This window comes from Phyllobates terribilis, unplaced genomic scaffold (genome assembly GCF_046119375.1).
Source record: "Phyllobates terribilis strain yellow unplaced genomic scaffold, ASM4611937v1 Scaffold_11__3_contigs__length_659146591, whole genome shotgun sequence".
Taxonomy (NCBI): Eukaryota; Metazoa; Chordata; class Amphibia; order Anura; family Dendrobatidae; genus Phyllobates; species Phyllobates terribilis.
Window position 1 is genome coordinate 624,344,379 of NW_027362771.1, and position 23,764 is coordinate 624,368,142.

General features: G+C 46.7%; 2 protein-coding genes across 5 annotated transcripts in view; one reads left to right on the top strand and one right to left on the bottom strand.

Moving 5' to 3' along the window:
- Positions 1–23,764, top strand: part of LOC141167149 (uncharacterized) — a 1,037,600-nt gene that overhangs the window by 700,633 nt on the left and 313,203 nt on the right. The window lies entirely within an intron of this gene.
- Positions 10,982–23,764, bottom strand: part of LOC141167147 (NACHT, LRR and PYD domains-containing protein 12-like) — a 225,452-nt gene continuing 212,669 nt past the window's right edge. For all 4 annotated transcript variants that reach the window (XM_073654536.1, XM_073654534.1, XM_073654532.1 and 1 more), the window contains one exon: positions 10,982–11,904. In XM_073654536.1, the coding sequence (XP_073510637.1) occupies positions 11,600–11,904 (305 nt within the window). In that variant the 3' untranslated portion in view covers positions 10,982–11,599. The remainder of the gene's footprint in view (positions 11,905–23,764) is intronic.

Here is a 23,764-nt window from a genome sequence, read left to right on the forward strand (position 1 = left end):
GAGATACTCCTGTACCATCGTCTCTAGGCGTTGACTATGTGTCAGACTTCTTGTCTCCTGTGGCCTTGCAAAGGATGGGCTAAAAAAGTGGTGAAATGATTCCGCAAAATTGATGTTACCAGCAGATACTGTGGTTCTGTTACGGTTTGAGTGCTGAACACTTGACGGTCCCACGGTTGGCAAGTTGGAACTGTGAGATTCACTACGTGCACCACTGGTATTTTGTGGAAAAGCACATGTAAGATTCTGCAACAGTCTCTGCTGATACTCCTGCATGCGTGCATCCCTTTCTATGGCAGGAATAATTTCTGCAAATTTACTTTTGTACCGGGGATCTAACAGTGTGGCAACCCAGTAGTCAGGATTATTTCTAATTCTCACAATTCAAGGGTCATGTTGCAGGTAGTGCAGCAAGAAGGCACTCATGTGTGTTGCGCATCCAGGAGCACCAAGTCCCTGTTGTGTTGGTGGCGAGGTAACAATCATGCTTCCTTCCTCTGTTCTCTCCCCCCAACCTCGCACAACAGAAATGTGATCAAGGTCTCCCTCATCTGATGAGTCTTCCATCAGTTCGTCCTCCACTTCTTCCTGGGCTCCTGCACCTTCCTCACTAGTTTGGCTGCTACCATGCGCCCTGGTAAAACCATCTCCCCCACCCTCACATGCCTGCCGCCTTGGTGCTGCCGACCGTCTGGACCTTGCAGATGTTAGTCCTTCTGCATACAACTCCTCCTCCTCTACTTCCTCCACCTCCTCTTGTGCCACCACCTGACTCCGAATTCTGTTTAACATGTGCTCCAGCATGTAAATCACCGGAATAGTCATGCTGATAATGGCATCGTCAGCACTAAACATCTTCGTCGCCATTTCAAAACTGTGCAGAAGGGTGCAAAGGTCCCTGATCTGAGACCACTCCTCCAGCGTGATTTGCCCCACCTCTGAATCTCGTTGGCCCAGGCTATACGTCAGAACGTATTGCACCAGGGCTTGTCGGTGCTGCCACAGTCGCTGCAACATGTGCAGAGTTGAATTCCATCGGGTAGGCACATCGCATTTTAGCCGGTGAAGTGGCAGGCCCAACGACTTCTGTAGAGATGTAAGTCGCTGAGCTGCGGAATGCGAACGGCGGAAGTGAGCACACAGCGACCGTGCCCTCTGCAGAAGGCCATCTAGTCTGGGATAGTGGGCTAAAAATTGCTGGACAACCAGGTTCAACACGTGAGCCATACAAGGCACGTGTGTGACATTGCCCCGGCGAAGGGCCGCACCCAGGTTTGCAGCATTGTCGCACACGGCCTTCCCTGGTTTCAGGTCCAGTGGAGACAACCATTCATGAAATTGGTTCTCCAGAGCTGACCACAACTCCTCAGCTGTGTGACTCACATTTCCCAGACATTTCAATGTAAAAACCGCCTGATGACGTTGAGCCCTACTGCCAGCATAGTAAGGAGGTGTGCAGGATCCCTTCTGCGCAGTTAGAAAGCTTGTGGCATGACCAGACAGGCTTTGGGTGCAGGTGGAAGACCGAGAGGAGGTTGAGGAGGCAGAAGCAGTGGAGGAACTTTGACATAAAGAGGATTGACGCACAACTCGTGGGGACGGCAAGACTTGGACAGCAGCCCCTTGTCCTGCTGTCACCATAGTTACCCAGTGCCCAGTCAGCGACATGTAACGCCCCTGTCCATGCCTACTCGTCCAAGTGTCTGTGGTGAAATGCACCCTGTCACACACAGAGTTTCTCAAAGAAGCGGTGATGTTGTGTGCGACATGCTGGTGGAGCGCAGGCACACCTTTCTTTGAGAAGTAGTGCCGACTGGGCATCTGGTACTGGGGCACTGCGACGGACATAAGGTCTCGAAAATCCTCTGTGTCCACCAGGCGGAAAGGCAGCATTTCTGTAGCCAAGAGCTTGCAGATGGTGAAATTCAACCTCTTAGCTTTCTCATGGCTAGGAGGAAATGGTCTTTTACTTGTCCACATCTGAGGGACCGAGGGCTGTCTATTGTGCTTAGACGGGGTTGATAAGGGTGTCCCCGGCAAACTGCCGGTCTGTGAGGAAGATGCAGGCGGACATGTTAGGTTGCCTTGATCCAAAGGTGGTGCTATCGATGTCGGACAGCGCTCAACACCAGCTGGTGTTACCACCTCCAAAGAAAATGATGACCTGCCAATCACGCTGGCTGTTGCGGGTAAAGAGGTGGCAGGTCTGCGCCCCAAAACAGGTGTGACTGCTGTCCCCCCAGTCACAGAGGATGAAGAGGCCGCGGATGCACAAGATATGGCAGACGGTGGTTGGCCCGGCCGGCTAGGCTGCATTGTAGCACACTGAGCTTCCCACTGCAACTTATGCTTCATGTCCATGTGCCGGTTCATGCATGAAGTACTCAAACTATGTATTTTTTGGCCTCTACTTAGCTTTTGCTGACAAATGTTACAGATAACACGAGTTGGGTCATCTTTATCGATCTGAAAAAATGCCCAGGCTATGCAAGGCTTAGCACCCATGCGACCTGAAGAGCCACCACGACTTGTGGTGAGAGGCAGAGTTGTGTTTGAGGATGCAGTTGTTGACGTGCTTCCAGTACTACGTCTCTGTCCAGGAAGGCGCAACCTGACCTCGTCGTCACTAGCATCTTCCTCCACCTCCTCTGCTGACCTCATCTCTTGGCTGACTGTGGGTTGACAATAAGTGGGATCTCCAACCTCATCATCATCACCCTGTGCGTTATCACACCCGTCGTGCTCAGAGCCAACCTGTTCCTGCCCTGACAAAAAACTAAAGTTGTCGCTCCAATCAGGTATTTGAGTCTTATCATCGTTTTCCTCATTGTCTCCACCAACAGGAGTTACAGTTTGGGAATGAGGGTCTACATTATGGTCAGAACCTTCTGCGTCTGGTCCTGGATCCGACTCATAAAGATTCTGGGCATCAGTACAGATCATTTCCTCGTCTGGATTCACAGAAGCGCTGGAGTCGACCTCTGATTCCCAGGCTATAGTATGAGTAAACAGCTCTGCAGACTCAACCATCTGTTCTACCTCATACTCAGACGGGCAGCTGGAGATTTGGGAGCTGTGAGGAAGCAAGTGCGATTGGGGTGACACCTTTGAGGACTGGAGTATTTGTGATGTTGAAGTTGATGTGGAGGAGAGCCCACTTAAAGGAGCACTTGATATCCGTTGAAGCACCTGCTGTTTTTGTGCCTCATCTGGAATTTGTAGCGATTGGCGTGGCCGTAAGAAAGGGATCTTATCACATTGTCCGCTAAAAGAAGTAGACATTTTAGTTTGGCTGGAAGATGGTCTTTCTTCTGCAGATGTTACTGTTGCTTTAACACCTACCCCACGGACACAACCTTTTTTCCCCTTCCCAACACGCCTATTCCCCTTTCCACCAGCAGCAGGCCTTTTTCCACTCATTTTGGTGGTTAACTAATTCACAACTCTGGAGTTGTTTGCACAAAAAAACAATGGATGGTAACCGAGCAGAGCTGAGTGGCCAAACTGTGGTATTAGGCCAAAACTATTGGCTGGGTTAGATGCAGAAAAAAATTATATTCAATTTGCAACCTGATGGAGGTCAGTATAGATGGACTAATACAACAAGTCCCACACACAGCTAGAAGCCCAATATTTTTTCAGAGGTAGATGCAGAAAAAAATATATTCAGTTTGCAACCTGATGGAGGTCAGTATAGATGGACTAATACAACAAGTCCCACACACAGCTAGAAGCCCAAATATTTTTTCAGAGGTACTGTAGATGCAGATAAAAATTATTTTTAATTTGCAACCTGATGGAGGTCAGTATAGATGGACTAATAGAGAAAGTCCCACACACAGCTAGAAGGCCAAATATTTTTTCAGAGCTAGATGCAGAAAAAAATTATATTCAGTTTGCAACCTGATGGAGGTCAGTATAGATGGACTAATACAACAAGTCCCACACACAGCTAGAAGCCCAAATATTTTTTCAGAGGTACTGTAGATGCAGTAATTATTTTTAATTTGCAACCTGATGGAGGTCAGTATAGATGGACTAATAGAGAAAGTCCCACACACTGCTAGAAGGCCAAATATTTTTTCAGAGCTAGATGCAGAAAAAAATTATATTCAGTTTGCAACCTGATGGAGGTCAGTATAGATGGACTAATACAACAAGTCCCACACACAGCTAGAAGCCCAAATATTTTTTCAGAGGTAGATGCAGAAAAAAATATATTCAGTTTGCAACCTGATGGAGGTCAGTATAGATGGACTAATACAACAAGTCCCACACACAGCTAGAAGCCCAATATTTTTTCAGAGGTAGATGCAGAAAAAAATATATTCAGTTTGCAACCTGATGGAGGTCAGTATAGATTGACTAATACAACAAGTCCCACACACAGCTAGAAGCCCAATATTTTTTCAGAGGTAGATGCAGAAAAAAATATATTCAGTTTGCAACCTGATGGAGGTCAGTATAGATGGACTAATAGAATGATGCTATGCCCAAAAGATTTTACTTCACTAGGTGCAGTAAAAAAATTGGTATTCTATACACAGGTGGTATATCTTGCAACACAGATAGGCTACTCCACTGACTAACACACTCTGCAATAGGCCAAAAAGGATTAGCTTTGCTAGATTCAGCCAAATGCTGTGAAAAAAACTTGCACAGCACTGTCACAGACCTGCCTGGCAAAATCTGATAGGAACTGATGTAACCTAGTCCTGAAAAGGACTCCAATTACAATTAGTCTTTACTCCCACAATCTATCTATTTAAGAGCACAGACCTGCCTGATAAAAGTCGTAGGAAATGCTGTAACCTAGTCCTTAAAAGGACTGCAATCACAACTATTCCCTACTCCCAAGCTATCTGTAGATTTGTGCGAAAATTGGCTTGAAATTAACAAGGTATAGCGCACACAGCAACAGCGGTGCCGTCTAACACGCAGCTGCAGCAGTGAGAAAATGGTGGCGACAGGGAAAATGGCTTGGTCTTATAGGGCAAGGACATGTGACATACACTGCCAATGACACATGCCCTTGCTTGTGTGAAAAAAAGCACTTCGCTCCGTGTGTGCGCTGCTGATAGGCTGACAGATTGCACCTCCCCACTGCAAATGCGGGAAAGAGAAAAAAAAATGGAGATCTTCATTGTTCCTGCAGAGATCCATCCCCTGCCCCTCCCCCCACCCCGCTGTACACTCAAACTGCGTATTAACATTAATTTTCATCATTACTGAGAAAAAATCCAGTTATGATTTTGGTGCACGAACAGTTATCGAACATAACCTCGAACAGCCAAATTTTTCTCAAATTGTTCGTGTTCGCCGAACGGCTCGAACACCGCCCAAAACAGCTCGAATTTGAGATTGGCGAACAGTTCGAGTAGAACAACGCTCATCTCTACAGACGGCACTTCTGAGCAGCAACTAGCGGTATTGGAGCCTAGGGTAAATACTAAAAACAGAGGAGCCAGAGGTGTAATTGGAACAAGTTTTAAATCAGTAGTACAGTGGATGTGGACAGAGCAGGAGAATTTGCCGGACACACAGCTAGGGATCAGCTGACGTTACTGAACCCCAATAACACTGGAGCAAGCGTTGACTGTGCAGATGTCAATTCTGAGCAGCAACTGGCGGTGTTGGAGCTCAGGGATTACAGTTCAGGTGGTAGAAACATGAACACAACAGGAGACCTGTATACTGTTGCCAACCAATTATTTATTCTGGAAGAGGACTGGCAAATTCATGCGAGATCCAGGCCTTGTTCATTTTGAGAAAAGTAAGCCAGTCAAAGTTACCGGAGGATAGTCGCATGCGACGGTCTGTTAGTACACCACCTGCGGCACTAAAGACGCGTTCCAATAATACACTAGCAGCAGGGCAAGCTAGCACCTCCAATGCATACTGGCTAAGCTCTGGCCATGTATCCAGCTTACAGACCCAAAACTTGAAGGGTGAAGAGCCGTCTGGGAGTACACTAAGAGGGCAAGACATGTAGTCTGTCACCATCTGACGGAAACGTTGCCTCCTGCTGACTGGAGCCGTCTGTGATGGTGTAGACATTTGTGGCGGCGGGGACACAAAACTTTGCCACATTTCGGCCATACTGGTCTTGCCTTGTGCTGAGGCGCTGCTTCTGCTCCCTCTGTGTGCAGAGCTTCCTCCACTTCCTCGACGCACTGAGCTGCTTTGTAAAGCACTAGCAGCACTGCTCTCGGTTGGAATGGAGAACATGATGGAATGCACCAGTGCGTCTTGGTACTCCCGCATTTTACGCTCCCGGTTCAACGGTGTTATGAGGCTTTGTAAGTTGTCCCGGTAGCGATGATCTAGGAGGGTGGACACCCAATAATCAGCTGTGTTGAGAATGTGGGTGATGCGGCGGTCTTTTCTCAGGCACTGCAGCATGAAATCAACCATGTGCTGCAGACTGCCAACTGGCCAAGAAACGCTGTCCCCTGCTTGAGGCGTGATCTATGCCTGCTCTGCATCACCCCACCCTTGCTATAGATACTGACTACTAGAGCATTGTGTACCTCCCTCCTCTGGACAGATGTCTTCCTCCTCCATTGACTCCTCCTCATCCTCCTCACAAAGTGTCCCCTGCCTAGGCATTTGTGAGGAACCACGTTGCGCAGACTGTAGAGAAGCAGATGGCATTTGTGACTCCTCATCCTCCACCTCTTCCAAAACCTCGTCCCTTAGTGCTTGCAGTGTTTTTTCAAGCAGGCAGATAAGGGGGATAGTCATGCTGACTAGTGCATCATCTGCACTCGCCATCTGCGTGGAATAATCGAAGGCACGCAAAACGTGGCAAATGTCCTTCATAGAGGCCCACTCAGTGGTGGTGAAGTGTGAACGGCGCGCACTGCGACTTGTTTGCGCCTGCTGCAGCTGGTACTCCATTACTGCTGCCTGCTGCTCACACAACCTCTCCAACATATGTAACGTTGAATTCCACCTGGTGGGTAGGTCACTTATGATGCGATGTTCCGGAAGACGTAATCGGCGCTGCAGAGCTTTAATGTGCGATCTTGCGTTGCTGGAATGCCGCAAGTGAGCGCACTCTATGAGGACCTTGTGAAGCAGTGCATCAAGATCCGGATAGTCCCTCAAAAAACTCTGCATGACCAAGTTGAGCACATGTGCCAGACATGGGATGTGTGTGAGGTTGCCTAGGCACAGAGCTGCCACCAGATTTCGGCCATTGTCACACACTACCATGCCTGGCTGGAGATTCGCTGGCACAAACCACACGTCGCTCTGCTGCTTGATGGCATTCCAGAGCTCCAGCGCTGTGTGGCTTCAATTCCCCAAAGAAATTAATTTTAATACGGCCTGTTGACGTTTGGCCACGGCTGTGCTCATATCGGTCATCATAACAGGTAACCGTTCACGGGTCAATGTGAAGGTAGACCATGACGGCTCCTGCAGCGCTGATTCAGAGGAACTGGAGTATGAGGAGGAGTCAATGTGTACAGACTGGATCCCTGCAATCCCTGGAGTTGGCAGAACACGTATAGCGCCACTCTCAAGATTTGTACCCGGCTCCACAACATTTACCCAATGGGCAGTGAGGGACAGGTATCGTCCCTGTCCATGCTTACTGGTCCACGCATCGGTGGTCAGGTGGACCTTGCTACTGATGGCGTTTTGTAGCGCATGTTTAATTTTTCCCTCCACATGATGTTGCAGGGCAGGGACGGCTTGCCTGCTGAAATAAAAGCGGCTGGGCACGTTGTATTGTGGGACTGCCAATGCCATAAAGTTACGGAATGTGTCAGTCTCCACCAGCCTGAATGATAGCATTTCAAGAGCCAGTAGTTTTGCAATGCCAGCATTCAGAGCCTGTGCTCGGGGGTGGTTTGCCGAGTATGGGCGCCTTTTCTCCCATGCCTGTGTTAACGATGGCTGTAGACTGGCCTGGGAGTGTGAGGATGACAGGGAACGTGGTGCTGTGGGTGGAATGACACTGTGCCAGAGGTTCTTCCATGGCGATCCTGTGAGGAAGCCGAACCAGCTGTGTGTGAGCTAGAGGAAGAGGCTACAATACGAGCTGAAGAGGTGGTAGGTGGCGCTGTAGGTTGGCCTAGGTCTTCAATGTGTCTTTGTAACTCCACCACGTGCTTGGTCCGCACATGTTTTTCACATATTTGTGGTATTGAGGTTGCTGACACTTTTCCCTCTTTTCACCTTCTGATTACACAGCTTGCATTTGACAAAGCAAATGTCATCTGCAACTGTGTCAAAAAAGGACCAGGCACTGCAAGTCTTGGGAGCGCCCGCTTTGGGTTTTGGAAGAGGCATGCTCCTAATGGGTGCCGAAGTGTAGGCTACAGGCAACCAAGTCTGCCCCCTAACCTACAATGCAATAGATAAGGCTACAAAAAATAGGCTAATCTGGCTGGGGCTGCAGGGCACAAGGCTGCAGAAAGGCTCCTCTAACTACTCCTATATAGTGTGTATGGAACCAATTTAGCTGAATACGGATGGAACCACCACACTAATAGGAGAAATCAGGAAAAATGATCAATTAGCAAAAAAGGACAATGTATGAGGCAGTGACGCTCGCTGAGTGCACTACAACCAGACGTGGCTGAAGCACACACTACAGGGTGAGCTGCACTCACACACAGAGACCTTGCAGAAAGCGGTGAACAGTACAGATGCAGAGCACTGTGCACTAGGGCTGCAAGGCAAAAGAAAGCTTCTCGCACAGCAGTTTATAAAGTAGCTTGGGTAAAGCAGAATAGAGCAAATAGGTAGCTAAAACTGTCCCTCAGAACAACAGCGTCCTATCCCTAACTGAATTCACAGCAGAGTGAGCTCAAAATGGCGGCGGCGGCTTTTATAGTGCATCATGACATCATTTCAGCAGCCAATCACAGCCATGCCATTAGTTAAGATGCCTACATGCCTAACAGGATGTGCCCACACTTCTTAGGATCCTCATTGGCTGAATAAAATGAAACTGGCTCATTGCATTATGAGAACTTCCGATTCTGGTATACGATATTGCAAAAGTACTAAGTATCGGAATTCCGATACCATGAATATCGGCCGATACCGCGAATATCGGCCGATGCCCGATATTGCAGTATCGGAATGCTCAACACTTCTGATAAGACATCGTTATTGAAGAACCTTATCCAGCTGGTAATGGTGACATTCACACTTAAAGTGGGAACACTTCACTCTGAGTCCATCTCCTGCTATGTTTTGGATAATTTGTCTGCTGGGTTGGAATTGGAGTTTCCATGGCTGCATATTAACAATTATGTTATTGATTGGTATCAGAAGGATATTACTAAGTGGATCCACCAATTGTCATAAGAGATGTCTTAGTTCTGTACAAATTTGTTCCCCAAGTCTGGAGAGTCTGCCGGGGTACTTGAAAGACTTCGGAGATGTATTCTCTTGAAAAAGGGACAAAGATATTACCACCCCATCATTCTTCTGACTGGGTTATTAACCTTATCCCTAATTCCAAATTACCTCAAACTCCCCTATATAATTTATTGGGTCCTAAACGTACCACCATGAGAGAATATGTAAACGAAAGTTTGCTGAAGGGTCATATTCGTGCTTTCTCCTCACCTGTAGCTGCTGGGTTTTTCTTTGTTAAAAAGAAAGATGGGGGCTCTGCCCTTGGTTCAATTTCCTTGAAATAAACAAAATTAATAAGAATACATACCCACGTCCACTCATCCCTGACCTATATAATCAGCTTATGGGGGCTAAATGGTTTTCTTAACTTGAGCTTAGAGGGGCTTATAATTTCATGTGCATCCGGAAGAGTGGTGAGTGGAAAATGGCATTTTAAACGTCTTGAGAGTTTATTTGAAAATCTTGTCATGCCTTTTGGGTTAACCAATGTACAAGCATTGATCTGGATTTGCAATATGAACATGTATGTTTTGTTTTACAAAAGCTTAGTAAAAATTCTTTGCTAGGTAAATTGGAGAAATGTACTTTTTCTGTTCAAGAAACATCGTTCCTGGGGTTCTTTGTATCGGCTGAAAGGTTTAGGATGGATCCCGGGAAGGTGCAGGTCATAATTGATTTTGTTCAACCTCGTCACCTTTAAGCATTGCAACGTTTTCTAGGATTCGCCAACGAATACAGAAAGTTTATTAGTGTTTTTTTTTGCAGATTGTGAAACCTCTTACTGATCTCACATGTAAGGGGGTCTTAATTTTGCTCGTAGGATGCTTTTGGGGCAATTAATAAATTGAAAGAGTGTTTCATGTCCGCTCCAGTTTTATATCCAACTAGAGCTCCAGAAATTGTTCATTGTGGCGGTGGATGCTTCAGCCCTCGAGGTATTATCTCAAGGTTCCAAAACTGTGACCAACTAGGTGAATTTTTCTCTAGGAATTTTTCCGACAAAAAATTGGGTAGCCCTCGTCCAATTTATACGGTGGTGTGAGCGAGGCCTAATGCTGAGCAGCAGCTTGCTGGGCGATTAAGGAAAGCTTACAACCACAGGAGGATTAATAGAATGGATCTTTTGTGTATTGTATGAAGAAAAATAAAATTGTCACATGTACAGTAGATAACAAGTTGACTTATACTCAGCAGAAAAGTCTCGGTCTGCCAGACAGAAGCCTCCTCCACATCTTTACAGCAGCAGAATTGTTTTAATATTAATATTTTTTCCTTTTTTTTCTCCAAACCTGGGTGCATCTTATAGTCCAAAAAACACAGTAATTCTGTGATAGTTTACAGATAACATCTTCCTGGGCTCACCACTGCAAAATAAATTCAGGGTTGTCAAGACCCTTCTACGTTCTGCTCTTATTAAATACAGAATTGGATTTGCAGGAGATGAACACAGTCAGGACAGAAGTTTTGAGAAAGCTGCTACATTACCAAAAACAGTCCATATATAAAAACGACCCCCTGTGATGGTCGGTGCCTGCGCCGTTGCAGACCAGCAACATTAAACAATTGGAGAAAAAGAAATTGAAGGCGTAACCACTGAAAATACAAAAGACTTGCTTCTTCTTTATTAGAAATCCATTAAAAAGGTATAAAAAATGTAATCACCATAGGTTAGAGACTTACAGGTTGTTAGGATCCAGCTATATTCTGCTCTTATTAAGTACAGCATTGGACATGCGGAAGGACAACCAAGATGGAGGCAGTCACCACCCCATATGTACAAAGCATGTAAGCTATGTGGTATTATTTTTCTGCCCTATGTGGGTTTCAATCTCAATTTCACCCTTGTTTACACAGGATCGTGGCCCCTGATGGTGCCATTATATTATTACATTTGATCATAGACCATAACAGCGCGTACAGTATACTCATACACATATACTGTACATATACATTAATATGGATTTATGGTTCATTATTCCAAACCTTAAGGATATAAAAAACTCAAGAAAACCAATCTGGTCCAGTTTGAGCTCCGCATGGGCTTTCCTGTTCTTCCCGTGCCTTGCCTTCTTTATTATGTAACCAGCTGGCCCTCCCATGAGGATCTGGTCTGGAAGAACTGGTCCAATGATGGCAGTCTATCAGTTATTCTTTTCTTTTTGCTGAATTTTCATTGGACTTTTCATATATCGATTTCAGCCAATGTATGAGGTTCATTCTAGTCTTTAAGGTCTTTATTTTTCAGCTTCTTGATTATGGGGTGGTGATACGTTTTTAGACTCTGGTAGACTTTGTCTTTGTCCTCATTGCTGAAGCCTCTTATATAGTCATAAAGCTTCCTCATCTGTTCTTCGGGGGTTTTTTGGCTCAATGTTAGCACAGTGTTATATTGTTCATTATTCAATAGCTGTAGATCAAGTAGATCATCTAGAACTCGGCTTGTATCAGGGATGGTGCTGATCAGTTCTGCTCGGTGTTTATCCAAAAAATGGACACTTTGTGCTGGGTGAGGCCTGGAGCGTCCTGTAATGAGAAATGATCTATTGTCACTATCGGCCCCTTATTAATAATTGTGTTGTAATCACTATGCACCTAAAATACTAATTATATTTACACCCTGAACTACTGAAGATCTATGTCCTCATCCAACAGTCACAAAGTCATACTAGATAGTAAAAAATAAGCATCAGAAACCAGTTAATATATTCTAATTTTCTGTAACCTGTACGGATTTACAAGCTTTCTAAAGTCATCAATTGTTGATCAGAACACAAACTGTTACCAAATCTAAGCAAGGAAACAATAATAAACCAGTGACCGGTATCAACCAAGTACTCCAGCAAAAACATCAGAACATCCAATCAGATCACTTCTTCAAGCAGAAGGAAAGTCCCTTTAAGTAACCATACACATTGGGCAGAAGTAAGTTAAACGAATATTCTCATGAAGAACAATCATTCCACAGACACGGACATTCACATTTTTGGCATTACGCTTACTCAACGCGACCATATATCTTAGGTTACAAAAGAAAGATATTTAAAAGTAATTATAGACTTAACTTTTTTTTTTTTTAGAAATCATTAGCACAAGTAAAAATAAGAGAAACCCACTTTTTTTTTCTCCTCCTGAACTAATCTTTCATTCTCAAAGTTCTCAATTCATGGGTAAAATCAGTCTTCAGTGAATGTAGATTTTAGTATTACAAAGATAGGAGATGACAGTTGGTGCACATAAAGTTCTATGGAGATCTGTAACTGTCATCTGTATGCGTGTCTGCCTTCAGGTCATCACTCCTTCACACCCCTCCCCTCTTCATAGAATTTTGAAAACACCAACTATTTCAGTATTGAGAGCGACTTATAGTCAACATGAGAGAGAGAGATGACCCCACTGATCAAAAGAGCTTACGCTTTACATGATAGAGAGGACCCCACTGACCATAAGAGCTTACACTCTACACGAGAAAGAGAAAGGACCTCTCTGATCATAAGAACTTACACTCTACAGGAGAGAGAGAGGACCCCACTGACCATAAGAGGTTACACTCGACAGGAGAGAGGACTCCGCTGACCATAAGAGCTTACACTCGACAGGAGAGAGGACCCCGCTGACCATAAGAGCTTACACTCAACAGGAGAGAGGACCCCGCTGACCATAAGAGCTTACACTCTACAGGAGAGAGAGAGGACACCACTGACCATAAGTACTTACACTCTACAGGAGAGAGAGAGGACACCACTGATCATAAGAGCTTACACTCTACGGGAGAGAGAGGACACCACTGATCATAAGAGCTTACACTCTACAGGAGAGAGAGGACACCACTGATCATAAGAGCTTACACTCTACAGGAGAGAGAGGACACCACTGATCATAAGAGCTTACACTCTACAGGAAAGAGAGGACTCCACTGACCATAAGAGCTTACACTCTACAGGAGTACACTCTACACTCTACTCATCAAACAACCAAGTGGAAATCAAGGGAACAGTAGGAGATGTACACCAAATGGGAAAGGATTAGGATAACCACACAATACCAAATCCGCACAGATATCCCCTGTAAACAACACCAACTGACTGCTACTAATTCCGAACTCTCCTTCACCATCAAACCAGGAAGTTATAACTATCAGTGGTAACTCTCAAGTGCCAGTGGTAAGCATATATTCCAGGGGGGAGCGGCCAACACAGAACAGCTGAGGCAATTCAGGATGGAGAGCTCCAGGAGATCAACTGAACTGATTAACCCTAGTAATGACAGAGAAAGAAAAGCCTGCACTGTTTAATAGGATGGTGAAGCAGTTCTAATCAGTGCATGAGTATGTGTAACCAGACGCCATGATCTTCTGGCTCCTCTCTGTCATGGTATTCCCATGACATCAGACTTACCCAGTGACTCTGGAGATGGAAAACCACTCTGGCGTATAATCTGTGCTCCAATGGGAAACACTGATTTCTGATGGCCCCGTAACTGACCACCACTGCACAAGGTTTGAGAATTAGGGAGTAGAGATGAGCGTTGTTCTACTCGAACTGTTCGCCAATCTCAAATTCGAGCTGTTTTGGGCGGTGTTCGAGCCGGTCGGCGAACACGAACAATTTGAGAAAAATTCGGCTGTTCGAGGTTATGTTCGATAACTGTTCGTGCACCAAAATCATAACTGGATTTTTTCTCAGTAATGATGAAAATTAATGTTAATACGCAGTTTGAGTGTACAGCGGGGCGGGGGGAGGGGCAGGGGATGGATCTCTGCAGGAACAATGAAGATCTCCATTTTTTTTTCTCTTTCCCGCATTTGCAGTGGGGAGGTGCAATCTGTCAGCCTATCAGCAGCGCACACACGGAGCGAAGTGCTTTTTTTCACACAAGCAAGGGCATGTGTGATTGGCCGAGTATGTCACATGTCCTTGCCCTATAAGACCAAGCCATTTTCCCCGTCGCCACCATTTTCTCACTGCTGCAGCTGCGTGTTAGACGGCACCGCTGTTGCTGTGTGCGCTATACCTTGTTAATTTCAAGCCAATTTTCGCACAAATATACAGATAGCTTGGGAGTAGGGAATAGTTGTGATTGCAGTCCTTTTAAGGACTAGGTTACAGCATTTCCTACGACTTTTATCAAGCAGGTCTGTGCTCTTAAATAGATAGATTGTGGGAGTAAAGACTAATTGTAATTGGAGTCCTTTTCAGGACTAGGTTACATCAGTTCCTATCAGTTTTTGCCAGGCAGGTCTGTGCCAGTGCTGTGCAAGTTTTTTTCACAGCATTTGGCTGAATCTAGCAAAGCTAATCCTTTTTGGCCTATTGCAGAGTGTGTTAGTCAGTGGAGTAGCCTATCTGTGTTGCAAGATATACCACCTGTGTATAGAATACCAATTTTTTTACTGCACCTAGTGAAGTAAAATCTTTTGGGCATAGCATCATTCTATTAGTCCATCTATACTGACCTCCATCAGGTTGCAAACTGAATATAATTTTTTTCTGCATCTAGCTCTGAAAAAATATTTGGGCTTCTAGCGGTGTGTGGGACTTGGTCTATTAGTCCATCTATACTGACCTCCATCAGGTTGCAAATTAAAAATAATTTTTTTCTGCATCTAGCTCTGAAAAAATATTTGGGCTTCTAGCAGTGTGTGGGACTTGTTCTATTAGTCCATCTATACTGACCTCCATCAGGTTGCAAATTAAAAATAATTTTTTTCTTCATTTATCTCTGAAAAAATATTTGGGCTTCTAGCAGCGTGTGGGACTTGTTCTATTAGTCCATCTATACTGACCTCCATCAGGTTGCAAATTAAAAATAATTTTTTTCTGCATCTAGCTCTGAAAAAATATTTGGGCTTCTAGCAGTGTGTGGGACTTGGTCTATTAGTCCATCTATACTGACCTCCATCAGGTTGCAAATTGAATAAAAAAATTTTCTGCATCTAGCTCTGAAAAAATATTTGGGCTTCTAGCGGTGTGTGGGACTTGGTCTATTAGTCCATCTATACTGACCTCCATCAGGTTGCAAATTAAAAATAATTTTTTTCTGCATCTAACCCAGCCAATAGTTTTGGCCTAATACCACAGTTTGGCCACTCAGCTCTGCTCGGTTACCATCCATTGTTTTTTTGTGCAAACAACTCCAGAGTTGTGAATTAGTTAACCACCAAAATGAGTGGAAAAAGGCCTGCTGCTGGTGGAAAGGGGAATAGGCGTGTTGGGAAGGGGAAAAAAGGTTGTGTCCGTGGGGTAGGTGCAGAAGAAAGACCATCTTCCAGCCAAACTAAAATGTCTACTTCTTTTAGCGGACAATGTGATAAGATCCCTTTCTTACGGCCACGCCAATCGCTACAAATTCCAGATGAGGCACAAAAACAGCAGGTGCTTCAACGGATATCAAGTGCTCCTTTAAGTGGGCTCTCCTCCACATCAACTTCAACATCACAAATACTCCAGTCCTCAAAGGTGTCACCCAAATCGCACTTGCTTCCTCACAGCTCCCAAATCTCCAGCTGCCCGTCTGAGTATGAGGTAGAACAGATGGTTGAGTCTGCAGAGCTGTTTACTCATACTATAGCCTGGGAATCAGAGGTCGACTCCAGCGCTTCTGTGAATCCAGACGAGGAAATGATCTGCACTGATGCCCAGAATCTTTATGAGTCGGATCCAGGACCAGACGCAGAAGGTTCTGACCATAATGTAGACCCTCATTCCCAAACTGTAACTCCTGTTGGTGGAGACAATGAGGAAGACGATGATAAGACTCAAATACCTGATTGGAGCGACAACTTTAGTTTTTTGTCAGGGCAGGAACAGGTTGGCTCTGAGGACGACGGGTGTGATAACGCACAGGGTGATGATGATGAGGTCGGAGATCCCACTTACTGTCAACCCACAGTCAGCCAAGAGATGAGGTCAGCAGAGGAGGTGGAGGAAGATGCTAGTGACGACGAGGTCAGGTTGCGCCTTCCTGGACAGAGACGTAGTACTGGAAGCACGTCAACAACTGCATCCTCAAACACAACTCTGCCTCTCACCACAAGTCGTGGTGGCTCTTCAGGTCGCATGGGTGCTAAGCCTTGCATAGCCTGGGCATTTTTTCAGATCGATAAAGATGACCCAACTCGTGTTATCTGTAACATTTGTCAGCAAAAGCTAAGTAGAGGCCAAAAAATACATAGTTTGAGTACTTCATGCATGAACCGGCACATGGACATGAAGCATAAGTTGCAGTGGGAAGCTCAGTGTGCTACAATGCGGCCTAGCCGGCCGGGCCAACCACCGTCTGCCATATCTTGTGCATCCGCGGCCTCTTCATCCTCTGTGACTGGGGGGACAGCAGTCACACCTGTTTTGGGGCGCAGACCTGCCACCTCTTTACCCGCAACAGCCAGCGTGATTGGCAGGTCATCATTTTCTTTGGAGGTGGTAACACCAGCTGGTGTTGAGCGCTGTCCGACATCGATAGCACCACCTTTGGATCAAGGCAACCTAACATGTCCGCCTGCATCTTCCTCACAGACCGGCAGTTTGCCGGGGACACCCTTATCAACCCCGTCTAAGCACAATAGACAGCCCTCGGTCCCTCAGATGTGGACAAGTAAAAGACCATTTCCTCCTAGCCATGAGAAAGCTAAGAGGTTGAATTTCACCATCTGCAAGCTCTTGGCTACAGAAATGCTGCCTTTCCGCCTGGTGGACACAGAGGATTTTCGAGACCTTATGTCCGTCGCAGTGCCCCAGTACCAGATGCCCAGTCGGCACTACTTCTCAAAGAAAGGTGTGCCTGCGCTCCACCAGCATGTCGCACACAACATCACCGCTTCTTTGAGAAACTCTGTGTGTGACAGGGTGCATTTCAGCACAGACACTTGGACGAGTAGGCATGGACAGGGGCGTTACATGTCGCTGACTGGGCACTGGGTAACTATGGTGACAGCAGGACAAGGGGCTGCTGTCCAAGTCTTGCCGTCCCCACGAGTTGTGCGTCAATCCTCTTTATGTCAAAGTTCCTCCACTGCTTCTGCCTCCTCAACCTCCTCTCGGTCTTCCACCTGCACCCAAAGCCTGTCTGGTCATGCCACAAGCTTTCTAACTGCGCATTAGGGATCCTGCACACCTCCTTACTATGCTGGCAGTAGGGCTCAACGTCATCAGGCGGTTTTTACATTGAAATGTCTGGGAAATGTGAGTCACACAGCTGAGGAGTTGTGGTCAGCTCTGGAGAACCAATTTCATGAATGGTTGTCTCCACTGGACCTGAAACCAGGGAAGGCCGTGTGTGACAATGCTGCAAACCTGGGTGCGGCCCTTCGCCGGGGCAATGTCACACACGTGCCTTGTATGGCTCACGTGTTGAACCTGGTTGTCCAGCAATTTTTAGCCCACTATCCCAGACTAGATGGCCTTCTGCAGAGGGCACGGTCGCTGTGTGCTCACTTCCGCCGTTCGCATCCCGCAGCTCAGCGACTTACATCTCTACAGAAGTCGTTGGGCCTGCCACTTCACCGGCTAAAATGCGATGTGCCTACATGGTGGAATTCAACTCTGCACATGTTGCAGCGACTGTGGCAGCACCGACAAGCCCTGGTGCAATACGTTCTGACGTATAGCCTGGGCCAACGAGATTCAGAGGTGGGGCAAATCACGCTGGAGGAGTGGTCTCAGATCAGGGACCTATGCACCCTTCTGCACAGTTTTGAAATGGCGACGAAGATGTTTAGTGCTGACGATGCCATTATCAGCATGACTATTCCGGTGATTTACATGCTGGAGCACATGTTAAACAGAATTCGGAGTCAGGTGGTGGCACAAGAGGAGGTGGAGGAAGTAGAGGAGGAGGAGTTGTATGCGGAAGGGCTAACATCTGCAAGGTCCAGACGGTCGGCAGCACCAAGGCGGCAGGCATGTGAGGGTGGGGGAGATGATTTTACCAGGGCGCATGGTAGCAGCCAAACTAGTGAGGAAGGTGCAGGAGCCCAGGAAGAAGTGGAGGACGAACTGATGGAAGACTCATCAGATGAGGGAGACCTTGATCACATTTCTGTTGTGCGAGGTTGGGGGGAGAGGACAGAGGAAGGAAGCATGATTGTTACCTCGCCACCAACACAACAGGGACTTGGTGCTCCTGGATGCGCAACACACATGAGTGCCTTCTTGCTGCACTACCTGCAACATGACCCTCGAATTGTGAGAATTAGAAATAATCCTGACTACTGGGTTGCCACACTGTTAGATTCCCGGTACAAAAGTAAATTTGCAGAAATTATTCCTGCCATAGAAAGGGATGCACGCATGCAGGAGTATCAGCAGAGACTGTTGCAGAATCTTACATGTGCTTTTCCACAAAATACCAGTGGGGCACGTAGTGAATCTCACAGTTCCAACTTGCCAACCGTGGGACCGTCAAGTGTTCAGCACTCAAACCGTAACAGAACCACAGTATCTGCTGGTAACATCAATTTTGCGGAATCATTTCACCACTTTTTTAGCCCATCCTTTGCAAGGCCACAGGAGACAAGAAGTCTGACACATAGTCAACGCCTAGAGACGATGGTACAGGAGTATCTCCAAGTAAACATTGAAGCCACGACTGTGTCACTGGACCCTTGCTCTTTTTGGGCTTCCAATCTGGATAAATGGCCGGAGCTAGCCACTTACGCCTTGGAGATCTTGTCATGCCCCGCAGCCAGCGTTCTGTCTGAACGTGTGTTCAGGGCTGCTGGTGGTGTGCTGACAGATAAGCGCACGCGGCTCTCCACTGATAATGTAGACAGACTCACGTTCATAAAGATGAACAAATCATGGATCCGAAACGACTTTTCTACCCCTGTGTCATCCTGGGGAGAGTAAAAGCTTGATGATTGGTTAAAATCACCCTACCAACCGTTTTAAGCTTTCAAATTACTAATCATGTTTATCTGTATCTTGACTGGAAAATAATTTGGGCTTTGTAGCAGTGTGCAGCACTGATCCTATTAGGCCATCTATACTAAAGCTTCACCAGATTTAAAATTAAAAATAATTTTTAGCTGCATCTAGCCCGGAAAATAATTTTGGGGCTCCGAGATGCGCAAGACACATAAGTGCCTTCTTGCTGCACTACCTGCAGCATGACCCTCATATTGTCAGAATTCGAAGTAATCATGACTACTGGGTTGCCACACTCTTAGATCCCCCAAACTTTTCGATCAACCTTTTCATTTTAATAAAGACCAAAAAAATGGTCATTTTTGAAATTATAAGCATTAGCAGGTTGTTAGAAACTGAAATCAAACAGTTTTCAACTCAAAACTTTATTCTAGGTGATGTTACATTTTCACATAGGACCCCTTGTTCGAAAGGAGCTTCTGAACTCTCTCGTCCATTGAATTTGTCAGGTTTTGGATGGTTTCTACTTCAATTGTTTTGCATGAGGACAGAATACCCTCCCAGAGCTGTTGCTTAGATGTGAACTGCCTCCCGCCATCATAGACACTCCTTTTAATGATGCTCCAAAGGTTCTGAATGGGGTAGAGGTCAGGGGAGCATGGGGGTCACACCATAAGTTTGTCCCCTTTTATGCCCATATCAGCCAGAGATGCAGATTTTTTATGTGCAGCATGAGATGGTGCATTATCATGCAGAAAAATGATCTTGCTGTGAAATACACGGTTCTTCTTCTTGAACCATGGCAGGAAGTGCTGTTTGAGAAAATCCACATACATTATGGAGTTCATCTTTAGCGCCTTCAGGGATCCTAAAGGGGCCGACAATCTCTCTCCCCATGATTCCAGCCCAAAACATTACTCCACCTCCTCCTTGTTGGCGCTGTAGCCGTGTTTGCGTGGGGTGTCCATCAACCAGCCATCCTCCACTCCATTCATCTGGACCATCGAGCGCTGCACGGCACTCATCCGTGAACAAAACAGTTTTGAAATCAGTCTTCATGTAATGTTTGGCCCACTGGAGCCGTTTCTGCTTGTGTGAAGTGGATAGAGGAGGTCGACAGGATGGCGTATGCACAGCTGCAAACCTCTGAAGGACCCTGCATCTTGTTGTTCGGGGGACGTTGGAGGCACAAGCAGCTTCAAAAACTTGTCTGCTTCTATGACAAGGCTTTTTTGCCGCTGCTCTTTCAACCTGACGTAATTGCCTGTAGGAAAGAGTCCTCAATTTGCCCTTATCAGCACGCACACGTGTGTACTGTGAATCAGCTACATACTTCTTGATTGCCAAGACACTTCATCCTGATCATCGCACAATGTTGATTGTAGTCATGCCTTGACCTAAACACTCCACAATTTGTTGCTTCTCAGCAGCCGACACATCCTTTTTCTTTCCCATTTTGGCAGAAAATGTAGGCTGCTTAATAATGTGAGAGAGCCTTCTTAAGTAGTCTTGCCTTTCATTGGACACACCTGACAAACTAATTAGCACAGGTGTCTGCAATTGCTTACAGTGATATAAAGAGCCCTGACACACATCACCATCAATGAGTTTAACTGACAAACAAACAAATTCTTCCCTTATCACTCCTAAACACTTTTTGCATAATAATTTGGAACGCGGTGTACATGTGCTTTTCCACAAAACACCAGTGGTTCACGTAGTGAATCTTACAGTTCTAACTTGCCAACCGTGGTCTGTATGGAATTGTTCAATAAAGGGCCCAAAATTAAGATAACATAGATGGGAGAGGTCTCTATGAATAGGAATTCCTAAGTATTTGATACCCTGTGAGGGCCAGGCAAAGGGAAAGTTGGACTGGATGGAATCCTATATGGATTTGGGGAGGGAGACATCGAGGGCCTCAGACTTCGCTGCATTGATTTTAAAATTTTACCATGTAACAAAGTGATCTATTTCAGCCATAACAGCAGGGATGGATATATGTGATTGAGTGATATATACTAGGACATCATCAGCAAATAGAGAGCACTTGTACTCGGTGCCTCCCACCTCAATCCACCTAATATTGGGGTTATGGCGAATTGATGAGAGCAGATGCTCCGTCACTAGGATGTATAAGAGAGGGGACAGAGGACATCCCTGCCTTGTCCCATTGGTGATTGTGAAAGGTGATGAAAATGTTCTGACGCACCCCCTGGGCCTTGGGACACCCGGAGCCGGACCCTTTTTGGTGGATGCTGGTGGTTGTAGTCTTCGTGGCGGCGATCCGGTTCCGTGGCTCAGGGCGGTCAAACCAGTGGCGGAACTATTTATGTGGTTTTGATGTTTAAATGTCCGACTACGCCACCCGTGGATTGCGGTCAGAGTGAACCGCCGCTACAGGGCAGACCGCTAAGGCTGGTGTTGTGGGTGCAGCAGAGCGTAGCATAACTCCCCATGGGAGGAGTATAGCCTCAGGGCAGTGTATGCGGAGGATGGGGGTGATGGTGCAGGGCAGCAGCAGTAACGACACGGAGTCAGTGATGCAGTTCAGGGCCTTTACTCACAGTTCTTATTATCCAGACCACGTCTGCAGGTAACGGCTGCCCACGTCGTACTGTGCTCACCAGGTGAGGGGCTCAGACAACTCCCAGATAACTTTGGAGCACTTCACAGGACCCCCTTTGTGTGTCCTTTGTCTGGCCTTTCTTACCAACACTTCTGTCCGGCTGCCTCGGGCCTCCTCTTGGTAAACTTGGCGCCAGTTTCCCTGACCCTATGTGGTGCCTTCCTAGCGGGTGGAGCAAGGGGCTGCGCCACATAAAATGTCAGAGCCTCCGGTTTCTAGCTGAGGGTCGTTTCCTGCCTCCACTAGTTCGGGGACCGGTTTCCCCCTTTGGCCTGACCCCTCCACGCAGGTGGATTCGGGCGTGCGGTGGCGACTCGCCCGTCCGCACCCCTGGGATCCCTTCATTCCTCGTTCCTGGAGCCTTCTCCGCTCCTCTTCCTTCCTTCTCCCTCTTGCAGGCCTGGGCCTCTGTTACTAGGCCCGCCTCCGGAGCAGAGCTCATGCAGAGCCCCTGCTCCCTGCCACTTCTGCTCAGACTTCTCTGCACTGAACTAAGATGGTGCCCACCTTTTATACTCCCTTCTCAATGCACCCAGGAACTGCTTCCTCCCTGCTCCTGCACTGCAGGGTTCCCCTTCCTCAGTGTTCCCTCCCCCCACTCCAGCCAGGGACAGGGACTGTTGTGCCCATCTCAGGGGCATATTGGTCGCCCTGCCCCACGGCAATGTGGTGTAATGCATGCAGGTGTCGGGTCCTGATCCACACTCCATCCTTATCTGAGAGTGAGATATCACACCTCTGGGTGAGGTGCAATACGTCTGTAGCAACCGAGCCCTCGGTGCTACAGTTCCATTTATCTTCAGCCTAGGTGACGTATTGTGATACAGGGCCGTGATTTTGGCTATAAAAGGGTCCCCTAGACCCCTACCCCAAGCTTTTTAAGAGAATCATATATGGCGTGCCAGGAGACTCTATGGAATGCTTTCTCAGCATCCAACGAGAGTATCTACTTACAAATTTTTAACTGCATCTAGCCCAGGAAATACTTTGTGCCTAGTAGCAGTGTCTGCTAGTCAGCGGATTATCCCGGCTGTTAAGCAAGCTACACCACCTGTAGTTTGGACACTTAATTTTTTCAAAGGAAATGCTTCGGGACCACGGGATACTCAGTGAAGAGCATCAGGAGGCACCCCAAGGCATAGGGGCTGGGACTGGCACTAGGATGCCTTGCGGTGGACAGCCGAGCTCGATCCTTATAAAAGCTTTTTAACTGCAGCAGCTTTAGTGGACGCTACTGGAGCTGGAATTACGCGGCTGCTGGCATGAGACTTGCCCTCCAATAGATCCTTGTAAATGGATTTAAAGTGTATTCATTCAAATTAGAGGGACAATTTAAATTAAAAAGCTTAGAGCTGCCTCCACCAGAGGGGGGCTCTCTCGACCCACCAGCGGACAGGCACCAGTATTGGGAGAGGGGGGCTGGCCGTCAGGGTTCACCGCGGCTCTGGCACAAACCCGGCGACACGGAGGTGGCACGGGCAGGAGCGGACTGGCCGTCTCGGCTTCTCACTTTTTGGATTTTAGAAGGGCATGACATGCCTATATCTGTGTCTCCCCCTCCTTTTACTCCTCCACCTCTTTTCTTTTCGCATGACTATATGTACTTGTCACTTTTCCATGTGTTAGTTGTGTCTTCTGAGCAGTTTGTCAGCTTTTGGACACCTTTGAAGGTGTTTTCTATGTGTTTCTATGTGTTTTTGTTTGCCTGCCATTGGTTTTAACGGTGTTCGAAGGTGTTCGACGAACAGTTCGACGAACAGTTCGGCGAACACACGGGTGTTCGACGAACCGAACCGAACTCGAACACTACGGGGGTGGCTCAACACTATTAGGGAGAGGGCAATATGGCCACGCAAAAAGATGTTAGCTGCTCTCTGATGCTTCAGCAGCGTGG